This window comes from Tachysurus vachellii, chromosome 10 (assembly GCF_030014155.1).
Source record: "Tachysurus vachellii isolate PV-2020 chromosome 10, HZAU_Pvac_v1, whole genome shotgun sequence".
Classification (NCBI taxonomy): domain Eukaryota; kingdom Metazoa; phylum Chordata; class Actinopteri; order Siluriformes; family Bagridae; genus Tachysurus; species Tachysurus vachellii.
Genome location: NC_083469.1, coordinates 3377501 through 3400000, shown reverse-complemented (window position 1 = coordinate 3400000; position 22500 = coordinate 3377501). Strand labels below are relative to the sequence as shown.

At 42.7% G+C, this 22500-nt stretch overlaps 1 protein-coding gene across 6 annotated transcripts in view; it reads right to left on the bottom strand.

Moving 5' to 3' along the window:
• ryr2b (ryanodine receptor 2b (cardiac)) overlaps positions 1-22500 on the bottom strand; it is a 112555-nt gene that overhangs the window by 3865 nt on the left and 86190 nt on the right. For all 6 annotated transcript variants that reach the window (XM_060878933.1, XM_060878927.1, XM_060878929.1 and 3 more), the window contains exons 80-99: positions 18244-18320; positions 16788-16861; positions 16561-16641; positions 13892-13980; positions 13650-13778; positions 12994-13098; positions 12568-12649; positions 11814-12343; positions 9574-10365; positions 8561-8622; positions 6985-7132; positions 6720-6806; positions 5176-5349; positions 3956-4086; positions 3812-3854; positions 3429-3550; positions 2287-2347; positions 2057-2203; positions 1494-1628; positions 539-695 (exon numbers count right to left, since the gene is read on the bottom strand). In XM_060878933.1, coding sequence (XP_060734916.1) covers positions 539-695; positions 1494-1628; positions 2057-2203; positions 2287-2347; positions 3429-3550; positions 3812-3854; positions 3956-4086; positions 5176-5349; positions 6720-6806; positions 6985-7132; positions 8561-8622; positions 9574-10365; positions 11814-12343; positions 12568-12649; positions 12994-13098; positions 13650-13778; positions 13892-13980; positions 16561-16641; positions 16788-16861; positions 18244-18320 — 3226 coding nt within the window. The remainder of the gene's footprint in view (positions 1-538; positions 696-1493; positions 1629-2056; positions 2204-2286; positions 2348-3428; positions 3551-3811; positions 3855-3955; positions 4087-5175; positions 5350-6719; positions 6807-6984; positions 7133-8560; positions 8623-9573; positions 10366-11813; positions 12344-12567; positions 12650-12993; positions 13099-13649; positions 13779-13891; positions 13981-16560; positions 16642-16787; positions 16862-18243; positions 18321-22500) is intronic.

Below are 22500 nucleotides of genomic sequence, written 5' to 3'. Positions count from 1 at the left end.
CGGGGAGCCTGTGTCTATCTCAGGCGTCATCAGGCATCAAGGCAGGATACACCCTGGACGGAGTGCCAACCCATCACAGGGCACACACACACTCTCATTCACTCACGCAATCACACACTACGGACAATTTTCCAGAGATGCCAATCAACCTACCATGCATGTCTTTGGACCACGGGAGGAAACCGGAGTGCCCGGAAGAAACCCCCGAGGCACGGGGAGAACATGCAAACTCCAGGTAGGTACCCGAGGTAGTTTGGATAAGCGGTAGAAAATGAGTGAGTGAGAGAAGAAGAAGAAGAAGAATAAGAAGAAGAAGAAGAAGAAGAACAGTCTAAGGCTATTGGCTGTTATCCAGTGCCGTCATCCTATTGGTGGATTTAAGCTGAGCGTCATAGCTCTGAGATTTCATTCACGCATTTCTCAAACTGCTGAGACTGTGTTTTGTCGTCACTCAGTAAAATCCAAAAGAATTGAAAATTTTGTGTGAGTGGATTCACTGGATTCAGGACCAGCTGCAACGTTGCTTCTCGGTTCTCACCCTGAATGATGGCCAAGAGGATGACGATGACGAAGAAGAAGAAGGTGATGTCGAAGACCACGCGGTAAAACTCGGATTCGTCTCCTGCCGGGTCTTCGATCTCGTCACCGATCCCCCCGCCGGCACGCACCCCCACATACATGTGGAACAGGTAACACTAAACACACACACACACACACACACACACACACACACTGTAAGCTGTTTGTCTATAAAATCACAACATTGCACAGTTAGAACACCTTGTTTTGGGAAGCCCACCCTCACCCCTAATCCCGCGCCCTTTCCTTCGACATTTCCAGAGATCCAGAAGAGCTCAGTGTGCTCTTATTAGTTGACTTCGGTCTACACTGCAATCTCAGTGTCTTGACTATACTGTATCTAGAAAAACTCCAGATGATCCACAGACAGTTACGAAGGCACGAAGACGTACGATGCATCAGAACTATCTACCCATCGGTTTTCTGTTGCGCTAATCATACTCCTGATACCTAGAGTCTGTCCCAGAGGACTAATCACACAAGACTAATCACTATGAGGTGCTAATCATCCTACAATGTCCCTTTGGACTGGGGATGAAACTAGAGAACCTGAAGCCCCTGAAACATGAGGAGAACATGCAGACTCTGCCCACGGATGAATAGGGATGAATCCAAAAGCTTTCATTTATTAATTATTAAGTTTATTTATATAAATGTGTTAATCGTTTCTGAATGATGTCATTGAAATGAATTTTATAACTTTGTTTACTGTTTTATTTATTTCTACTTACAATATTAACAAATTACACCAGAGGTACAGAGGTGATTATGAGGCTCCGCCCCTTCTGGAAATCAACCAATCATCGGAAAAAGAAGCTGGGCGTTCACATGGGACAAACCCAGGTGCTCTGTGTGTGTGTGTGTGTGTGTGTGTGTGTGTGTGTGTGTGTGTGTGTGTGTGTGTGTGTGTTTACCGTCAACATGTCGTCACACTTCATATCTGGAGTTTGGCCATCTTCACTTTTATTGTAAAACTTGCGGAAGTAATTGAAGGCCACGACGGTGTAGAGATACACAACCACAGCCAAGAGGCCTACAGTCAGAACCAACTACAACACACACACACACACACACACACACACACACACACACACACACTTGACTATTCAAACTCGACATCTAACATCCTAAATTCATTATCTAGTGTTACACACACCATTGACCGTCATGAGCAAACTGCTCTATTAAAACATTTTCAGGAATCTTCTGTAAATCGGTCACATGACCTAGTTTCCGATCAGACACAGCATTATTTCCTACACAAAGATCATAGAAAACCAAAGAATCATAGACATTTTTATTACATTAGAAATTGTTTGACCTGGGATTTGACCCTGTGTCCCTCTGTCACTCATGTCATGGACCTGAGTACGATGAAGTCCATATCACAGACAGCTAGGACATGTCCTTACCAGAACACCAGGGGGCGATCTGTCAGGGCCATTGTTGATAGGATTTTTATTCTGTTCACTTTTACCTGTTTTCCGTTGTGTGTGACGGACGACAGGATGGTGCGCAGCGTCTTAAAGCCCATGGCCACGTCCAAGAGGTGAGCGGCGAAGAAGAAATTATTGTAATGGCCGAGAACTGAGAGCAGCATGTACCAGGCGAGATAGAGGAACGACTGAGCAAAATAAATAAATAAATAAAAGTTTGCAGATTTACAAAAAAATTTTAAAAAGTGTAAAAGATATAAAACTGACTCACGTTGTCGGTAAACACAACTCCGAGTTTCCAAATCTGATATTTTATATGGACAGAGTTCAGTCTGAAATGAGAACAGAAACACAGAGAGACTCCATGAATATGATGAGAAGCTTATTAGTAAATTCTCCAGCCGTCATCTGGCACGTGTGAGACCCGAAATAACAGAGAATCGATGACTGTTATTTCATTCAGATTTTTTCCCCCCTCACTTCTATGTAACGATGTTCTCTGAGAACCGTTCTCATCTTCCACAAACAGAAACAAACTTGTGAACGCGTGTTGTGACGTCACACGACGTGTCTCAGAAACAAATCCGCGGCATTTTGAAAAGTCGCGGGTTCCTCCGCATATCGTGGAGCTTGCTTGATTTTATGTTCATTCCTGGTGTCAGAAAATTGCTGATTTACTTAGATCTGATTTTTACTTTTCGGTATCTTATTGTTCTCAGTAGCTACTGGTGCAGTTCCTTGACAGACCACCAGAGGGAGTGCTGGTATATTTTTAACCATAGCATGCTTTGCCATTATTTCCCGCTTTCCTATTGTTTGGTTTTCCCACCATTTCACCTGTTTCTCATGTCCCTTGATGTTCTCCCCTGTAAATGACTGTCTTGTCTTTATTTTTTATCAGTCATTGTCATGTTAAAGCGATACGCTCTGACGCCGTTGTGATCAGGTTCCCGTGTCATAGCTACGTTTTTGTTTCTTTTGTTGTTTTTGTCCTGTGTAAGTTTTGTTAATTTTACTTTTGTTTTGTTTTTCAAGCGATCGAGACTACTGCAGAGATCCGGGTTCGAGTCCCGCTTCTGACGGCATCTCCTGAACGTTACAATTGTTAATGCTGAGTGTTGTGATTTTTGGCGGTTTGCTTTGTACAACCCTCCGGCTCTACTAGATACCTGGTGCATATTATATATTCATTCATGCTGATCTCTCGCTCCCTCTCTCTCTCTCTCTCTCTCTCTCTCTCTCTCTCTCTCTCTATGAATTATTACTTATGTACCGATCCCTATGCTCTTCTACTATCTCCATTGTGCCTGTGCGCCTTATTCATTCATCCCTCTGAAAACACTCGAATCGACAGAATCTTAATATTCTCCACATATTCAGCATTCTGCAAAAATAACAATAAAAAAAAAGTACATTTCTCGGGCTGCTCTTCTTCCTTTCCTGGCTTCGTAACTGAAATCCAGTGTCTTTTTATCCAAACCCAGCAGCTCGCTGATCCTCTCGGAGCCGTACATCTCGCCGTACTTGGCCATCACCTGCGAAAAATTCAAGCGTCTCAATGTACGTTTCACTAATCGGGTGCAATCGTGTTAATATTCTGCTCTTTAATTTGACTGATTTATTCTTAGTTCTTTATTTCGAACATCTTCCTTTTAATTCCTCGTCATTTAAATCGTTACAGAAGTGTCATTTAGGCGAATCTTAAGCAGTGCATTTGTTTGTTTGACTTATAGTCTGGAAAATCTAGTAATATTTTAATATAAAACATTTTCATAGAACGCTTTACTTTACTCTACCTTCCTCTTCACAAATTTGTCCCAGTAATTACTTGGAAAAGATCTATAGATATATGAAAAAGAAAAGAGATATATGAGAACGTTTTTCATATACAGTTAAAAGACAAAAATAAGCAGGTTAATACAGAGGTTATAAGCGCTTACGGCGTGTTTATGACCAGTCGGTCCCACTGGCCCCTGATGTCATCATCAGCAGGTCGCTGTGTGACGTACAAGCCGTCAAACTCCAGCTTACGCGCCAACTCCTTCTCACGTTTAAACACTACTAAAGGAACCTGAAAAATCACACGTACTGTAAGGGGCGCCGATATTTACAGTCACGGCATTTTTCTAGAGCGTCCTTAGCCAAAGGAAAACATTATGACATGATGCTAAATAATCAACATTATTTGACAAAACTAATGTTCATGCTTCACTGAAGTCCAGCAGCGTTGGATCTGATTTTTACTTTTCGGTATCTTATTGTTGTCAGTAGCTACTGGTGCAGTTCCTTGACAGACCACCAGAGGGAGTGCTGGTATATTTTTAACCATAGCATGCTTTGCCATTATTTCCCCCTTTCCTATTGTTTGGTTTTCCCGCCGTTTCACCTGTTTCTCATGTCCCTTGATGTTCTCCCCTGTAAATCACTGTCTTGTCTTTATTTTTTATCAGTCATTGTCATGTTAAAGTGATACGCTCTGACGCCGTTGTGATCAGGTTCCCGTGTCATAGCTACGTTTTTGTTTCTTTTGTCCTGTGTAAGTTTTGTTAGTTTTACTTTTGTTTTGTTTTTCAAGCGATCGAGACTACTTCAGAGATCCGGGTTCGAGTCCCGCTTCTGACTGCGTCTCCTGAACGTTACAATTGTTAATGCTGAGTGTTGCGATTTTTGATGGTTTGCTTTGTACAACCCTCCGGCTCTGCTAGATACCTGGTGCATATTATATATTGATTCATGCTGATCTCTCGCTCTCTCTCGATGAATTATTACTCATGTACTGATCCATATGTCTATTCTACTATTCTAAATGCTAAAGCTAGCGGAGTCACATTGAACTATGACAATATGAACAATTACACAATAAAAGCATTCAATCATAAACCTGAGCTTCTATTTAAGGCTTCTGTTATAGAAAAAGAACTAAAGACTTTCTGGCCAATCAGAATCCAGAACTGAACAGCTCTGTGCTGTAGAATGATCTCGTCAGGGTTCTGCGATTTGTCCTACATCTTTTTAAGTTCTGTCTCTGCCAAGCCCGGCATGAACACTTGAATATTTAATAATCTGTGCATATTACGTGAACAAAACCGAGTGAGATATCAAAGCAGCGAATAAGATGAAGGTGTAATCCTATCGTTTTCAGCAGAGATGAAGAGCTTGCCTTCAGACAGTAGTAGCCGATGATGGAGCCGAAGGAGATAAGAGTGTGTAATACAGCCAGAAAGTGGAGGAGCGGCTTCATGTAACCGTTCTCTTCCAGAATAAAACACACACTCTCAGAGTTCTCATCGCTGAGGTCAGATAAGGACACACTTTCAGCTTCGCCAGAGGAAACCTAGGTCACAAACGTACAGAGTTAAAGAGGACACACAACCAGAGTCCCGGTGTTTGTTAGTAGTGACTGTAATTATTAATAATGTTTCTTACTAGACTCAAAGCCTCACATGGGTGACAAACTGTCTATATGTGATTGTGGATGTTTACGGATGTCTGTAGTTGTGTATGTTTGTGTATAATTGTTTATAATTGTCTATATTTGTCAATGGTTGTCTGTAGTTGTGTATTTTCTTCTGTACTGTAGGTGTCTATAATTTTGTATGGTTGTCTTTAGTTGTTTATGGAGGTGTATAGCTTTCTATGGTTGCCTTTGGATGTCTATAGTTGTTTATGGTTGTGTATAGTTGTGTATAGCTGTCAGTGGTTGTGCATAGTTGTGTATGCTTGTGTATAGTTGAATATTGTTTATTTCTTGTGTATAGTTGTCTATATTTGTCTAGGATGTATATAGTTGTTTATGGTTGTGTATAGTTGTTAGTCCATATTGTTCCATGGTTGTCTATAGTTGTGTATGCTTGTGTATAGTTGTCTATAATTTTGGATAGTTGTCTATAATTGTTTATGGAAGTGTATAGTTTTCTATGCTTGTGTATAGTTGTCTATGGATGTTTATATTTTTATGGTTGTGTATAGCTGTATATGGTCATCTAAAGATGTGTATAGTTGTTTATGGTTGTGTATAGTTATCTGTAGTTGTCAGTGGTTGACTATGGCTGATTAGGAATGCTTCTGATTGTGTATAGTTGTATCTGATTGTGTATAGTTGTGTATAGTTGGTTTTGATTGTGTATAGTTGTGTATAGTTGGTTTTGATTGTGTATAGTTAGGTAAAGTTGTGCATAGTTGTATATAATTGTTTCTGATTGTGTATATTTGTGTATAGATGTTTCTACTTGTGTATAATTGTGTGTGGATGTGTATGGTTGTGTATGGATTTGTATAGTTGTGTATGGTTCTGTATAGTTATTTCTGATTGTGTATTGTTGTGTTTGGTTGTGTACAGTTGTGTATAGTTGTTTTTTGTCTGTATAAAGATGTGTATAAATGTTTATGGTTGCGTATAGTAGTGTATAGATGTTTATGGTTGTGTATAGTTGTGTATGGTTGTGTATAGATGTTTTTGGTTGCATATAGTTGTGTATAGTTGTTCATGGTTGTTTCTGATTGTGTAAAGTTGTAGTCGTTTATGGTTGTGTATAGTTGTGTGTAGTTGTGTAATTAGATCAAAAATAAATATACACAGGTGGAATTTTGATGCCTAGCACAATGCTGCTGAGCAGCGTAACGCAGTCAGTGAGCTTTGGTGATGATGTGTGTGTGAATAATGTGTGTGTGAGTGTGTGTGTGTGTGAACTTTATGTCCTTCACCTTGTAGAACAGAAGAATGAAGTTGATGCTGAAGGCCACACACAGGGCCAGCACTCGCATGTTGTAGAAATTCCTGGCAAAATAATTCTACAAGACACAGACATGTCCTTAAGATAGATTCTGTTCGTTACATGGCTTTGGTTTTACAGATTTGTAGAAAAACCTGAATCACACTGATTTAATCACCGTAATTAAGCTGACAGTCGAGTTTATTTGCATATTCTCTAAGAGAATAAAAAAAACTTGAGACACGGTTCTGCCTTACGAGCAGTTTTGTCTTCTGAGAGTTGATTATTTTCCACGTGGATGATTCTTGAACTTCAGACTCAGTCGCTTTATGGAAGCTCATCCTCCTAAATCTGCGTTTCTCCTCATCTTCCTTCCTCGGCTGCTTCTTCTCGTTGTCTTCACCTCTAAGGAAGACACAAATCTTATTCGTTGGACAGAAACGTTAATGCAATTAACATGCAATTTTCTCAACTTTCTCATGCAGTGCATTGGAAGAAGTCTGAGGAACAGTTCTGGAGTTCTGTGGAGCTTCTTACGGACATCTTAGACAGGGAAAATTTCTAGAATATAATGGAACGTATCTAGTATGACTTACTGGCTTACCTTTATAAGTTCTATATATTATAAAATTACATAAAAGACCTTTTTTTATTATTATTATCCATCCATCTAATTTCTGTAGTTTTTATCCTACACAGGGTCATGAGGGAGCCTGGAGTCTATCCCGGGGATTCAGACCAGAAACAAAGGACATTCTGGACATCACAGTGAACATCATACGCAGAAACACACACTATGCTATGCACAGCTTAGAGACGCTAATCAGCCTAAAAAGTGTCTCTTTGAACTGGGAAAGGAAACCAGAGTGTGTGGTTTATTAGCATTCATGCTAATGAAAGGATTATATTTAGTCTGTCAAAATCACGACGTGGGGGGCACGGTGGCTTAGTGGTTAGCATGTTTGCCTCACACCTCCAGGGTTGGGGGTTCGATTCCCGCCTCCACCTTGTGTGTGTGGAGTTTGCATGTTCTCCCCGTGCCTCGGGGGTTTCCTCCGGGTACTCCGGTTTCCTCCCCCGGTCCAAAGACATGCATGGTAGGTTGATTGGCATCTCTGGAAAATTGTCCGTAGTGTGTGATTGTGTGAGTGAATGAGAGTGTGTGTGTGTGTGCCCTGTGATGGGTTGGCACTCCGTCCAGGGTGTATCCTGCCTTGATGCCCGATGACGCCTGAGATAGGCACAGGCTCCCCGTGACCCGAGGTAGCTCGGATAAGCGGTAGAAGATGAATGAATGAATGAAAATCACGACGTTATTGAAAATGAAACAGAATGGTGTGAATGAGAGAATTTCTTTTTCTTCTTCACATGATCTTCAGGAACTTTGAGATGATGCAACTTCCTGTTCACTTTATATTTGGAACATACCAAATATGTGATGGGGTGAAGGGGTTTAGGTATCAGGGTTGTGTGAATGTTGGGGAAATAAATTGTACGTACATTTTTCATGAAATCTCATGAAACAAAATAAGAATTTTTCTGATGTAAAAGGGTTTAAAATTGAAACACACAGGTCTGTAAATCAGAGCAAACAGAATCAGGATTTATCTGAAGTTCACTAGGAGTGAGATGAAGCTTCAGACGTAACTTCTCTTCCATAACTCCATAACCTCTGTGAGAGTTATTGAGAACAATGCTTTACAGCAAAGCTTTCAGATTTATTGAGATAAACGTGATTTATAAGACAGGCTAAATTAACCCACTAGCATCGAATCAATAACATCTAACGCACACAGAATAAATGCACTATATTACTGGCAAAAAAGTGCTTACTCTGCTTTTTCAGTCTCTGAATGTTTCCCCTCCTCTTCGTCCTCCTCCTCAGACAAAGCTGCCTATATTCACACACACACACACACACACACACACACACACACACACACACACACACACACACACACACACACACACTACACCTGTAACATATACATAACTACAAATCTAGACAAATGTGTCTAACATGGCTATGGACAGCTAGCTAGCATGTTTGTTTTAAAAATTAAAAGATTTGTTGAAAATATATTTTTATAGGATTATCACCTAACTAAAGAGATCTAACTATTAAATTATATTAGCTCATATTAGATATTAGCTCAAGTATCAAAATGAGATACTAATTATAGCTAGCATAAATTATCGGACTAGCTAGCATTCTCGCTAAAATAACAACACGTCTAGGATTTGTGAATATGACAAACGCTAATATTAAAATACCTAATGCCTAATTAAAATAGCTGTTATTAAAATAGCTGCTAGCTAGGTAGCTAGTTTTCTCTAACTATAAAACAAAACTAGGTCTTTTTTTATACGATTAGCTCATATAATAAAATGAGATCTAAAAAAAGCTATTTAAAAAAGCTATTGCTAAATAGGTAGCTATTTCTCTAGATAAAAAAAACACAACTAGGATATTTATATATTTAACTCATAACAAAAAGAGATCTGAGGTAAATCTGAGGTAACTCTGAGGTAGCTATTTAATAGAGGTAGCTAACTAGCATTTGAAAATATTAATAGCTCTTGCATAAAAGAGATACTTTAAAAATATAGCTATTGCTAACTAGTTAGCTCTAAATAAAAACAATATTTTTGGGATTTAGGATTTTTGGAAGATTAGCTCATGTAACAAAAAGAGATCTGAGGTAAATCTGAGAGAGCTAGCATCTCTGAATAAAAGCTGACTAAATAAACTAGTTCTGTAAGTCCAGATGTTGTGATTATTAGAAAGCGTTTTTTTTTTTTTGTATAGACGACTGACTGAATTTAGCAGAGATTAGTGTACTGACCTGATGTATAGAAGGATTCATTACTTCACCAACGCTAGCAACGGAATCTCGACTAAGCAGCATATACTGGCTTCCTTCCTTTCTTAACTGGAGACCAAATATTTCAGTAAGTAGCTGAGGGTTTCTGGACACAGCTGATAAGTCCAGTGTCACTGCGTTAAGGTCACCCCGGGAGGCTAAGGTCCGTGTTGGACCTCGGACCTTGTGGGTTACCCCTTTGTTTTCCCCTGTGACATCATCCAGCGTGGGTTCTGGCAGATCTCTAAAAAAATCACAGAGTTTGGTCTCTTTGGCAAACTTGATAATGCAACCACTGAGAAAGACGAGATAAAGGACGTGTAGGATAAAGCAGATGGAGCCTGAAACGGTACGAAAAATGGCCGATGCAACCTTCTGGAAGAAGCGGACAATGGCCAGAACAAGACTCTTTATGCTCATCCTTTTTATGTGCCTCTTCACATTCCTTATGGACAGGAGCCAAGTTATCATCATCAGGCCACAGAGAGGGGCCAGGAGGAGCCGTTCCATCATCGGCGTCGAGGAAAAGACTTTCTGTCCTCCTTCGGTGTCGTTGTTATTCGTAACAGGGTTTTTATCTTTGTCCTTCATTGCATCTGCTCCATCATCTTCTGTTCCCAGCACTTCCTCGTCACGGTCGGAGGCAGAGATCTGGGCAGCCAGCTGCATCTCGAAGATAGTGTCCTCGCAGAAGTTTACGAAGAGCTCCATCTTTTCCTTCTCACCCCCCTTGTTCACAATGTCGAAGATGAACTGACGCTTGCTCTCCTTCACCTAGGGCAAGAATTCAAATTCATTTCACTCCAAGGTTCCCTGAATCTTCACAAATATTTACAGCGCCGGCTTGAACAGCACTTAAAGTAGCACAAACATTATATTGTTGCCTTTCTGTGTGAGACGTGTGTTTCTGTTGAAAATCTTACACTGAATCTTAGTGTTGAAGATAAATTTGACATGAACAAACTATTCGAGCATCTCAGTGATTAGAAATGGGTTTTTATATCAACATTCGCTTTAAAGATACAAACATTTGTGTGGAAAAAATAAACATATTTGTTTTGTATCTGGGGGCACGGTGGCTTAGTGGTTGGCATGTTCGCCTCACACCTCCAGGGTTGGGGGTTCGATTCCCGCCTCCACCTTGTGTGTGTGGAGTTTGCATGTTCTCCCTGTGCCTCGGGGGTTTCCTCCGGGTACTCCGGGTTCCTCCCCCAGTCCAAAGACATGCATGGTAGGTTGATTGGCGTCTCTGGAAAATTGTCCGTAGTGTGTGATTGCGTGAGTGAGTGAATGTGTGTGTGTGTGTATGTGCCCTGCGATGGGTTGGCACTCCGTCCAGGGTGTATCCTGCCTTGATGCCCGATGACGCCTAAGATAGGCACAGGCTCCCCGTGACCCGAGGTAGTTCAGATAAGCGGTAGAAGATGAATGAATGAATGAATGAATGAATGTTTTGTATCTTTTCTATGACGATATTTCCACTAGTAAGCTAGAGAAAAACAGAAACACTGATGAAACACTACAAACTACAAACAAAGTCCTGAGTGTCTACTTTCACATGAGCTTCATATTAACACTACTGTGGAGTGAGACATGACAAAGACACTCAATCGTCAACGTGGACACAATAACAACAGGAGGAACGTCTTCTGGGGAAAACCGTTATTGTAGCGACAGGTTGCCAAATCAAGGTCATCATATGAGTGTGGAATGTAGGCTACTTTTTTATACAGTATACTTATACATATGATGGAATGTGGCTGCTTATTTATGGTAGCTTAGTGGTTAAGGTGTTGGACTACCATTTGGAAGGTTATGAGTTTGAACCGGGGGGCACGGTGGCTTAGTGGTTAGCACGTTCGCCTCACACCTCCAGGGTTCAAATGCCGTGAATGTAAATATTTGTGTGTAACTGAGACTTTTCTTACTTTTAGTCAAAGTCCATGTCCGCAAATGGACAAAATCCCAGGCAACTGTCCGAGTAACTGACCAACTGACCACGAATGAGGTCTGAATACAGATGTGTGAAATTTTATCTCCTCACTGCAATGAACTCTCTATATTGCTATATTGCCGCTCGTCCTTGAATGACTTTAAATCCAATCAGTGATACTTTTCTGCTTATCGATCTTTGAGAACGTCTGGATGTCGTAGCAAGTAGCTTGTGTATAAAATAAAATATCTAACATGCAATAGCCATAAAGTTCAGCAACAAACGTCACCTGTGGCTTCTCCCACTGCATCCGGCTCGACTCGCTGATTTCGAAATAGACCCTCTCGACCCGCTTCCCGCTGCCCATGATCTCAATCCTGCCCAGGTGAGGCTGGAAATACCTGAGCACGCTGTCAGCTAACTCCAGAAAATTATGTAATCGTGTATCATGAGGCATGTGCTCTGACAGGTTGGTCAAAAGGACAGCCACGTTGAAACCGATGTCTTTGGCCGGTTCATGAAAACGAGCCACAAACGCACGATAGTCCAGGAGTTTGCTCTCATTCGTTTCTGCGCAAGACAACAGAAATTCGGTTTCAGATACGGTGTAGCGTTTGTAGCCTTCCATGGCCTTTTGAAAGTCCTTCTTGGAGATAAGCCCCTGTCCTTCAGGGTCATATTCTTTGAAGGCAACAGAGGATACGAGATCTTTGAGTTTCAGGAACATGTCAAAGAACGTCAGGATCATTTCGACGTTGCTGGACGACTCCACCAGCATGTCCACCATCTGTTTCCCGATGGTTCCGTTCACAACGTTCCCTGAAAAACATCATCAGGATCATGGGGTTAAAAAGCCTCAGTTTCCTCTTTATACGTTGACCATATCGTACATAAACTGTATAAAAAGAACTTCCTTGCTTCGATTGTATTGAATGACACACTTCTGGAGTTTGTTCCACTGAGTCACAGCCTTAAAATATTGAAAACCTGTGACTGTATTTTATCATTTTTAAATCTAAATTTTTCCTTCAACTTTGTTTTACCTTCAAGCATAGACAGCAGCATCACCACCATGTCTTTCAGCAGATCCATCAGTTCCTTCAGCAGCTCGATCTGACTCGAATCCTGGATGGAACACAATATTGTCATCTCTATTGCAGTATTTTTAGCTTGCATTTATTCAAACGTTTTATATGTCAGATCAGCCGAGACAGGCGTTCGCTGTCACATATACACCCTGTAAATAGCACCATGTTTCCTTAAACACCTCAGCTATTTTCAAGTTTATTAAATTCTACATGAAGGTTAAGATATTTTCACCTCGATAAGTCATCATTCAGATTTATTCCAAACAAGGTACAGTAGCTTTGCCATGCATCAAATCTGGGGTTTTAAAAAGATTTTTAGGGATGAATTCTAAAATATTTCTGTTATCCTGGACATTTGTGATGGTGTTTATTCATGCAGACCTGAGAAAGCTTCATCTGCATGTGGGCGAAAACGTGGAGGAAGCCGACCACGGCGTCCCACAACCGACTGTGTGCCAAACTCTGCTGGTTTCCAGTGCAGGGACCCTTAAAAACAAGTTGTGTACAGTAAATGTGCTAATAAATTTTTCTTTCTTTTTTTTATTTCACATCTCTTAAGTCTTTACCTTGGCACAGTGTACTTATATTTTCTAACCATTCAAATGTTATAAGAATATAAATACATCCCGTCATGCAGAATCAAAGAAATTAGGAAAAATAAATAAATAAAAAAAAGATCGAAGATTTCTCACAGCGTCCTAGTGTTTTTCTGGACTACTGGTACTGGAGATCCTAACGTTTTAAACATACGATATATTTTGGCTTAGATGCTAATTCTATTTTTAATTTCATTTTATAAAGAAACTTTTGCATATTGTTAAAGTAAATGTTAAGCAACGTATTCAGGAAAGAACGGACGCTACAGTAGTTCTGCTTCCTCAAACAGAAGCAAGTGATACATCCAAAGTCTTCAAAAGAAAGATCTGCACAATGAAGAATAAAAGATCTTCAATGATAGGAGAATAAAAAATAGTTTCTGGTACATTTAGGGATTTTTTTTAAAAAAAAGTGCATGTGTGTGTGTAACGGTTCCTCACCTGGATGTACTCTGTGAGGGTGTTGAAGACCTGTTTGGCCACTCTGATGGCTTTGGAGAAGTTCCGCTGGCCGTGTTCGTCGATGACATCTTTCCCAGAGTAATACCAGTAAAAGTCGCTGATGGACTCCTAAGCACAGCACACAGATATAAACCTAATTACTTGATATTAAATGCTGTGTATTCGCAGTAATACTGTATACACTTCACTACTACAGTATATCTTCACCCCTATAGATTTACCTGCAGTCGGAGAAGGTAGTCCACAGTGGAGATGATAATGTTTACTGTGGTATTGTTTCCTGTCTGAGTTCTCAGATAGTTCTGAAAATCTGTCACAAGAAAAGTTATCTGTAATTTTTTTCATGACAAAAATTTGCATATTTGTTTATCATTGGCACTTTTTTATTTTATGATTTTATGACATCATAGCATATGGGGCAGTGGTGGCTCAAGTGGTTAAGGCTCTGGGTTGTTGGTTGTCGGAAGGTCAGGGTTCAACCCCCAGTGCCACTAAACTGACACTGTTAGGCAACTGAGCAAGGCCCTTAACCCTCCCTGCTCCAGGGGTGTTGTAACATATCTGCCCCTGCAACTCTGACCTCAGCCTCCAAATATGCCAATATGGGATATGTAAAGAAAACAAACTCCACTGTGTCATAATGTATATGTGGTAATTCTATGCACATTGATTCACACATTGATTGGTGTGTTTATGTAACGGTGCCTCCTGTAATTCCTCCTCCGTACCATCAGAGGGAGCCATCATTTACATTTACATTTACATTTACATTTACAGCATTTGGCAGACGCCCTTATCCAGAGCGACGTACATAAGTGCTTAAATCTCTAACATTGAATACATTAATGCTGGCTCACTAAGTTACATACTTAAGATACCATGAGTTTAAAACATTTGTTCAAAGTTACAATGAAAAAGTGTCAAAGGTTTTTTGTTTTGTTTTGTTTTGTTTTTTTAAATGCAAAAGATAAGGAAAGAAGTGCTAGTTGAAGTGTTTCCTGAATAAGTAGGTCTTCAACCGCCGCTTGAAAATACCCAGTGACCATCACCAATGAATAGCCATCACCAGAGTACTGAGACTTCCTGGTCATTTGGAGCACTTCAGCATTACGGATATTTACACCATAATCTACTAACTAACTGAAATCTAATTTACACCGACTTTCAGTGTGACGTATTGTAAGTTCACCGGCGATCCTGAGTTTCTTGTTTCTTCATCGTTTGCTATTGTTTGCTTTGATTTTTCTCACTTTTTACAGATTATTCCATTTTGGATTGTGTTTTTAGTTTTGACATTTTTCTCGCTGTACTGATTCCATCACTCAGTTTATGATCTCTTTGCCTGCGTACTGCCTGACGTTTTGGTTTTGTTCAGCCTTGTGTATTTTTTTAATAAACTCAGCTGATGGATTCATTATCTGCTGCATCAGCTGCTTTAGTACAGTTTAATACTCGATCTGATTTTCCCAACCGACTTCGATTATTCAAATAATATTTAGTGAATAAATTCAACCTCGGCGTATGAATTTAATTCCTTCTGGACGCGAGTTCTTAAGGCGAAAATTTATATTGTGAAACGAATTTTCCCATAAGAAAATAATGTAAATGCAGATTAACTGCAGATTAACCGTCATCGGGCATCAAGGCAGGATACACCCTGGACGGTGTGCCAACCCATCACAGAGCACACACACTCTCATTCACTCACGCAATCACACACTACGGACAATTTTCCAGAGATGCCAATCAACCTACCATGCATGTCTTTGGACCGGGGGACATGCATGTCTTTGTACCCAGAGGAAACCCCCGAGGCACGGGGAGTAAATGCAAACTCCACACACACAAGGTGGAGGCGGGAATCGAACCCCCAACCCTGGAGGTGTGAGGCGAACGTGCTAACCACTAAGCCACCGTGCCCATCCCCCCCCCCACACACAAACACAAATAAATTTGTAACGCTAAGCTTGGGCTAAAATCAGCACAGACGACCCAAGCCACCAATCTGTCAACAAAAAAACGCACCAAAAATCACGTAGCTTTTGAACGCATGCCAAATTAAACGTTTACTCTTTTGAAACAGCTAAAATTGTTTGGTTGGACTCACTTTGGTTGGAAGTTTTGAACGACACCCAGACGTAATCGCGACTTAGCCGTTATTCAGTATTCGGTTTCGTATGCCAATACAAATTTCTTACAAAATTTAAATTTTTAAGGAAAAAATTCGTAAGGGAGGAAGTTCGTATGCCAAAGTTCCACTGTAATCACTTTCTATAAGTCTTAGAACATCGTTAGAACATGTTGCCAATGAATCTGCAGCTTAGCAATACATTAGGTTTAAATTGGTCTGAAAGCCAAATTTGGGCTCTTATATTTAAAACTGTAGACAAAATTCTGTCTCAACTCTATGTGGACATGAATAAAAGTTTCTGCCATTTAATACATACCAAAAGAAGTAAATGTGCGTGTCTAATATATTAAATCATAAAGAGGCAGCAAAGGTGTAGAAGAAACTATTCAAAATATGACCCTAATAAAGTAAGGATGAAAAAAATAATAGGTGAGTTTAAATAATGAGAGTTAACGGCGTGATATCTGTGATCTATTCATACAGGTCATAAAGTCATAGTAATATCACACAGCAGAGAGTAAATTCTCAATATTCTTCCGTACTGTCATTATAAATCTTTATATTAAAATCGTATTATTACTTTTTCTGTCTTTTTCAGGGCTTTGTCAAGCATTAGGCAAAATCTAGTGACAAAAGACCAAGACAAGGAACAAAGAAGGCAATGATAGATGACTCTGTGTGATTCTGAGTTATTGGGTTGCTACTATGGCCCGGAGATGAGCTGCCGGTGATTTATTGTGTAATTGTGCGAATAAACACCTGCATTATGTCCTTCGCAAAGCAACTGGAGGAAGCGGAAGAGATCACAAATCAGCGCTTCGTCTGCCATAACCTTATCACCTTAATACACACATACAGAGAGAAAAGTAATGCAGGAACAAAAACAAGACAGAGTGAACGTATGACTTGATCTTATTCTCCTGCAGACTTTTGTTATAAGGTACGTATATCTCTGATTTATTGTGTGACCGCTGTCTCAGTCCTACCTGCCTTGCCTTCGGCCGCTGTTCCCAAACCTTCGGCTTTCATCTGCCTCTCGAATGCGTTCAGGTCCAAAACGCTGCAACGGCATTATAACCGTATCACAACAATGCTCATCACAATTCTTTAACTAAGGACAACATCAATATTATATCATAGCCAGAGGTGAAAAACCAATATCCTAGAATCCTAAGACTACTAAATGTTTAACTGCATGTCATAGCATTAATTATACTAATTAAAGGTTTTCATCCGAAATATACAGTTTATCTTAAGGGAGAGGGAACGTCGGCTTGTTGATGTGGTAAAAAACACTTCAGATAAAGCTACAAAGAAGAGAAAATCATCTATGCCTCTTTATTTGTTTTTAAGGACCCAAAATCTAGTAAGCTAACTGTAAGAGTGGCATATGTCTTACAGCTAAAAACTGTATAGTCAGCAGGGCCAGTTGCAGCCAAGTACTGTACATTAGGGTGGGCTGGTACAAATAATAGGTGGGCAATCAGTTGTAGTGGCCCCAAGACCTAATCCGGTTTTCCCCATAACCGATATTTACAAAATCGCCATTCAAAACGCTAACCGCCTGGACTGGGTCTAATATACCCGAGAGATGGTCTGCTTTGGGGCACTTGGTGAGGACTGGGGAGAAACAGTGCTTGTGGAGGGTAAACTGGAATTAGCTGTATCGTCTGACGTGCTAGACACAGGCAGCACTAGTGTTACGGAGCTAGAACATGTAAGTGTGTCGAGCTGAACGTAGCATGAGGCGCGTAGTAGAAAACTATTCTGTGTTGTTGGGCGGGGCTTTCTGTAGGGCTACAGCAGACAGATCATTATCCATTGGCTGTAGGCTGTAGGCTGCCCACCCAGTCAGAAGCTAGAAATCATTCTGGTATTTTCTGTGTTATTTTTTGATTGGATGGGCAAGACCCAAATCTGCCCACTGCTGCCACCAGCCCTGGTAGTCAGTGGTATAGATTGAACGAGTGAATTATCTGAATGTCACTGATCTAAAGCAGATAATTCTATATACAGTACAGTATATTTCATAAAAGATTTGCGTCTGATTTGCGTCTGTTCATGCTGTGAGCGTGCATGTTGATTTGACATCACTTCCTGAAGAGAACATTCTGAGTTCCTGAGTTCCCGTTTTTCTTAGTCAGAGGTCAGAAATCACTAGATACGTCCTTCGGTAGAACGCAGCAATGGTTCTAGCACATTGGGCATATTTTCTAAATCCAGCATTTATCCAACACACAAAACAGAAAATAGCTTTTTTTTTTGTCTTTCATCTTGTATGCTGGTGTTTACTGTGTTTGCTGTGAATTCTAGATCACGTAGCCTGTTTAAAGATTTGTTTTTCCCTCACAGCATGAACGAAACGACACAGCAGGCTGTATTTGGCCCACGGGCCTTGAGATTGACACACGTTCTAATATATGACTGAAATAGAGACGATACCTGCAGGACTGCATGAGGCTCGCCAGGCTGTGGAAGAATCCAACGTCTCTTTTCTCTCTCAGATAGTCCAACATTTTCTATGAGGAACCAAAAAGAAGAAAAACTGTGAGAGAAAATAAAATGATAACTAGAGTTGTAGCAATAGAGTTCAGTCACAATATAATTCGATTCACTCTACTGGCTTCATGATTCATAAGGGGTATTTGAATACCCAATTCAAATACCCCTTATGAGTAATTTAATAACGAGGTCCGTGACGTCGCCCGGTATGGCACAACCGGGGCCCCACTCTGGAGCCAGGCCCGGGGTTGGGGCTCGCATGCGAGCGCCTGGTGGCCGGGTCTTACCCCACGGGGCCCGGCCGGGCTCAGCCTGAAGGAGCGACGTGGGGCCGATCTCCTGTGGGCCCACCACCTGCAGGAGGGACCGTAAGGGGCTGGTGCAATGTGGATTGGGTGGCAGTCGAAGGTGGGGGCCTCGGCGACCCAATCCCCGGACACGGAATCTGGCTCTAGGGACATGGAATGTCACCACGCTGGGGGGAAAGGAGCCTGAGCTGGTGCGGGAGGTTGAGAGATACCGACTAGAGATAGTTGGGCTTGCCTCCACGCACAGCTTGGGCTCTGGAACCCAACTCCTTGAGAGAGGCTGGACTCTCTACTACTCTGGAGTTGCCCGCGGTGAGAGGCGGCGGGCTGGTGTGGGCTTGCTCATAGCCCCCCAGCTCAGCAGCCATGTGTTGGAGTTCACCCCAGTGAACGAGAGGGTCGTTTCCCTGCGCCTGCGGATGGGGGATAGGTCTCTCACTGTTATTTGTGCTTACGGGCCAAATGGCAGTGTAGAGTACCTGACCTTCTTGGCGTCTCTGGAAGGGGTGCTGGAAAGTGCTCCAACCGGGGACTCCATCGTTCTACTGGGGGACTTCAACGCTCATGTGGGCAGCGACAGTGACACCTGGAGGGGCGTGATTGGGAGGAACGGCCCACCTGACCTGAACCCGAGTGGTGTTCTGTTATTGGACTTCTGTGCTAGTCACAGTTTGTCCATAACGAACACCATGTTCAAGCATAAGGGTGTCCATCAGTACACATGGTACCAGGACACCCTAGGTCGGAGGTCGATGATCGACTTTGTGGTTGTTTCATCTGACCTCCGGCCGTATGTCTTGGACACTCGGGTGAAGAGAGGGGCGGAGCTGTCAACTGATCACCACCTGGTGGTGAGTTGGATCCGATGGCGGGGAAGGAAGTTGGACAGACTTGGCAGACCCAAACGTTCTGTGAGGGTCTGCTGGGAACGTTTGACAGAGTCTCCAGTCAGAGAGAACTTCAACTCCCACCTCCGGCAGAGTTTCAACCAGATCCCGAGGGAGGTTGGAGACATTGAGTCCGAGTGGACCATGTTCTCCACCTCCATTGTCGATGCAGCCACTCGGAGCTGTGGCCGTAAGGTCTCCGGTGCCTGTCGTGGCGGCAATCCCCGAACCCGGTGGTGGACCCCGGAAGTAAGGGATGCCGTCAAGCTGAAGAAGGAGTCCTATCGAGCCTGGTTGACTCGGGGGACTCCGGAGGCAGCTGATAGGTACCGGAGGGCCAAGCGAGCTTCAGCCCGGGTGGTTGCGAAGGCAAAAACTCGGGTCTGGGAGGAGTTCGGTGAGGCCATGGAGAAGGACTATCGGTTGGCCTCGAAGAAATTCTGACAAACCGTCCGGCGCCTCAGGAGGGGGAAGCAGTGCCCTGCTCACACTGTTTACAGTGGGAGTGGGAATCTGCTGACTTCGACTGGGGACATCCTCGGACGGTGGAAGGAGTACTTCGAGGTTCTCCTCAACCCCACCGACATGTCTTCCATTGAGGAAGCAGAGGCTGAGGGCTCAGTTGTGGACTCGTCGATCCCCCAAGCTGAGGTCACTGAGGTAGTTGAGAAGCTCCTCAGTGGCAAGGCACCGGGGGTGGATGAGATCCGCCCTGAGTACCTCAAGTCTCTGGATGTTGTGGGGCTGTCTTGGTTGACACACCTCTGCAATGTCGCATGGAGGCTGGGGACAGTGCCTCTGGACTGGCAGACTGGGGTGGTGGTCCCTCTGTTTAAGAAGGGGGACCGGAGGGTGTCTTCCAACTACAGGGGGATCACACTCCTCAGCCTCCCCGGAAAAGTCTATGCCAGGGTACTGGAGAGGAGAATTCGGCCGATAGTCGAACCACGGATTCAGGAGGAACAATGCGGGTTTCGTCCCGGTCATGGAACACTGGACCATCTCTATACCCTCGCCAGGTTGCTGGAGGGTTCATGGGAGTTTGCCCAACCAGTCCACATGTGCTTTGTGGATCTGGAGAAGGCATTCGACTGTGTCCCTCGTGGTGACCTGTGGGGGATGCTCTGGGAGTATGGGGTCCGGGGCCCTCTGCTAAGGGCTGTCCGGTCCCTATATGACCGGAGCAGGAGTTTGGTTCGCATTGCCGGCAGTAAGTCAGACGTGTTCCCGGTGCATGTTGGACTCCGGCAGGGCTGCCCTTTGTCACCGGTCCTGTTCATTATCTATATGGACAGGATTTCTAGGCGCAGTCGGGGGCCGGAGGGAGTCTGGTTTGGGGACCACAGGATTTCGTCTATGCTTTTTGCAGATGATGTTGTCCTGTTGGCCTCCTCAAATCAGGACCTTCAGCGTGCACTGGGACGGTTTGCAGCCGAGTGTGAAGCGGCGGATATGAGAATCAGCACCTCCAAGTCTGAGGCCATGGTTCTCAACCGGAAAAGGGTGGCTTGCCCCCTTCAGGTTGGTGGAGAGCTCCTGCCTCAAGTGGAGGAGTTTAAGTATCTTGGGGTCTTGTTCACGAGTGAGGGAAGGATGGAGCGGGAGATCGACAGGCGGATCGGTGCATCTTCTGCAGTGATGCGGTCGATGTACCGGTCTGTTGTGGTGAAGAAAGAGCTGAGCCGCAAGGCGAAGCTCTCTATTTACCAGTCGATCTACGTTCCTACCCTCACCTATGGTCATGAGCTTTGGGTCATGACCGAAAGGACAAGATCCCGATACAGGCGGCCGAAATGAGTTTCCTCCGCAGGGTGGCTGGGTGCTCCCTTAGAGACAGGGTGAGGAGCTTGGTCACCCGGGAGGAGCTCAGAGTAGAGCCGCTGCTCCTCCACATCGAGAGGAGTCAGCTAAGGTGGCTCGGGCATCTGTTCCGGATGCCTCCTGGACGCCTCCCTGGGGAGGTGTTCCGGGCATGTCCAACCGGGAGGAGGCCCCGGGGAAGACCTAGGACACGCTGGAGGGACTATGTCTCTCGGCTGGCCTGGGAACGCCTCGGTAGAAGCGGTAGAAAATGGGCTTCATGATTCAATTCACTATACTGGCTTCATGATTCAATTCACTATACTGGCTTCATGCTTTAATTCACTATACTGGCTTCATGATTCAGTTCACTATACTCGCTTCATGATTCAATTCACTATACTGGCTTCATGATTCAATTCACTATACTGGCTTCATGATTCGAGTCACTATACATGATTCATGATTCAATTCACTATACTGGCTTCATGATTCAATTCCCTATACTGGCTTCATGATTCGAGTCACTATACGTGATTCATGATTCAATTCACTCTACTGGCATCATGATTCAATTCCCTATACTGGCTTCATGATTCGAGTCACTATACGTGATTCATGATTCAATTCACTATACTGGCATCATGATTCAATTCACTATACTGGCTTCATGATTCGAGTCACTATACATGATTCATGATTCAATTCACTATACTGGCTTCATGATTCAATTCACTATACTGGCTTCATGATTCAAGTCACTATACATGATTCATGATTCAATTCACTATACTGGCTTCATGATTCAATTCACTATACTGGCTTCATGATTCGAGTCACTATACATGATTCATGATTCAATTCACTATACTGTCTTCATGATTCAATTCACTATACTGGCTTCATGCTTCAATTCACTATACTGGCTTCATGATTCAATTCCCTATACTGGCTTCATGATTCGAATCACTATACGTGATTCATGATTCAATTCACTATACTGGCATCATGATTCAATTCCCTATACTGGCTTCATGATTCGAGTCACTATACGTGATTCAGGATTCAATTCAATATACTGGCATCATGATTCAATTCACTATACTGGCTTCATGATTCGAGTCACTATACGTGATTCATGATTCGAGTCACTATACTGGCTTCATGATTCAATTCACTATACTGGCTTCATGCTTCAATTC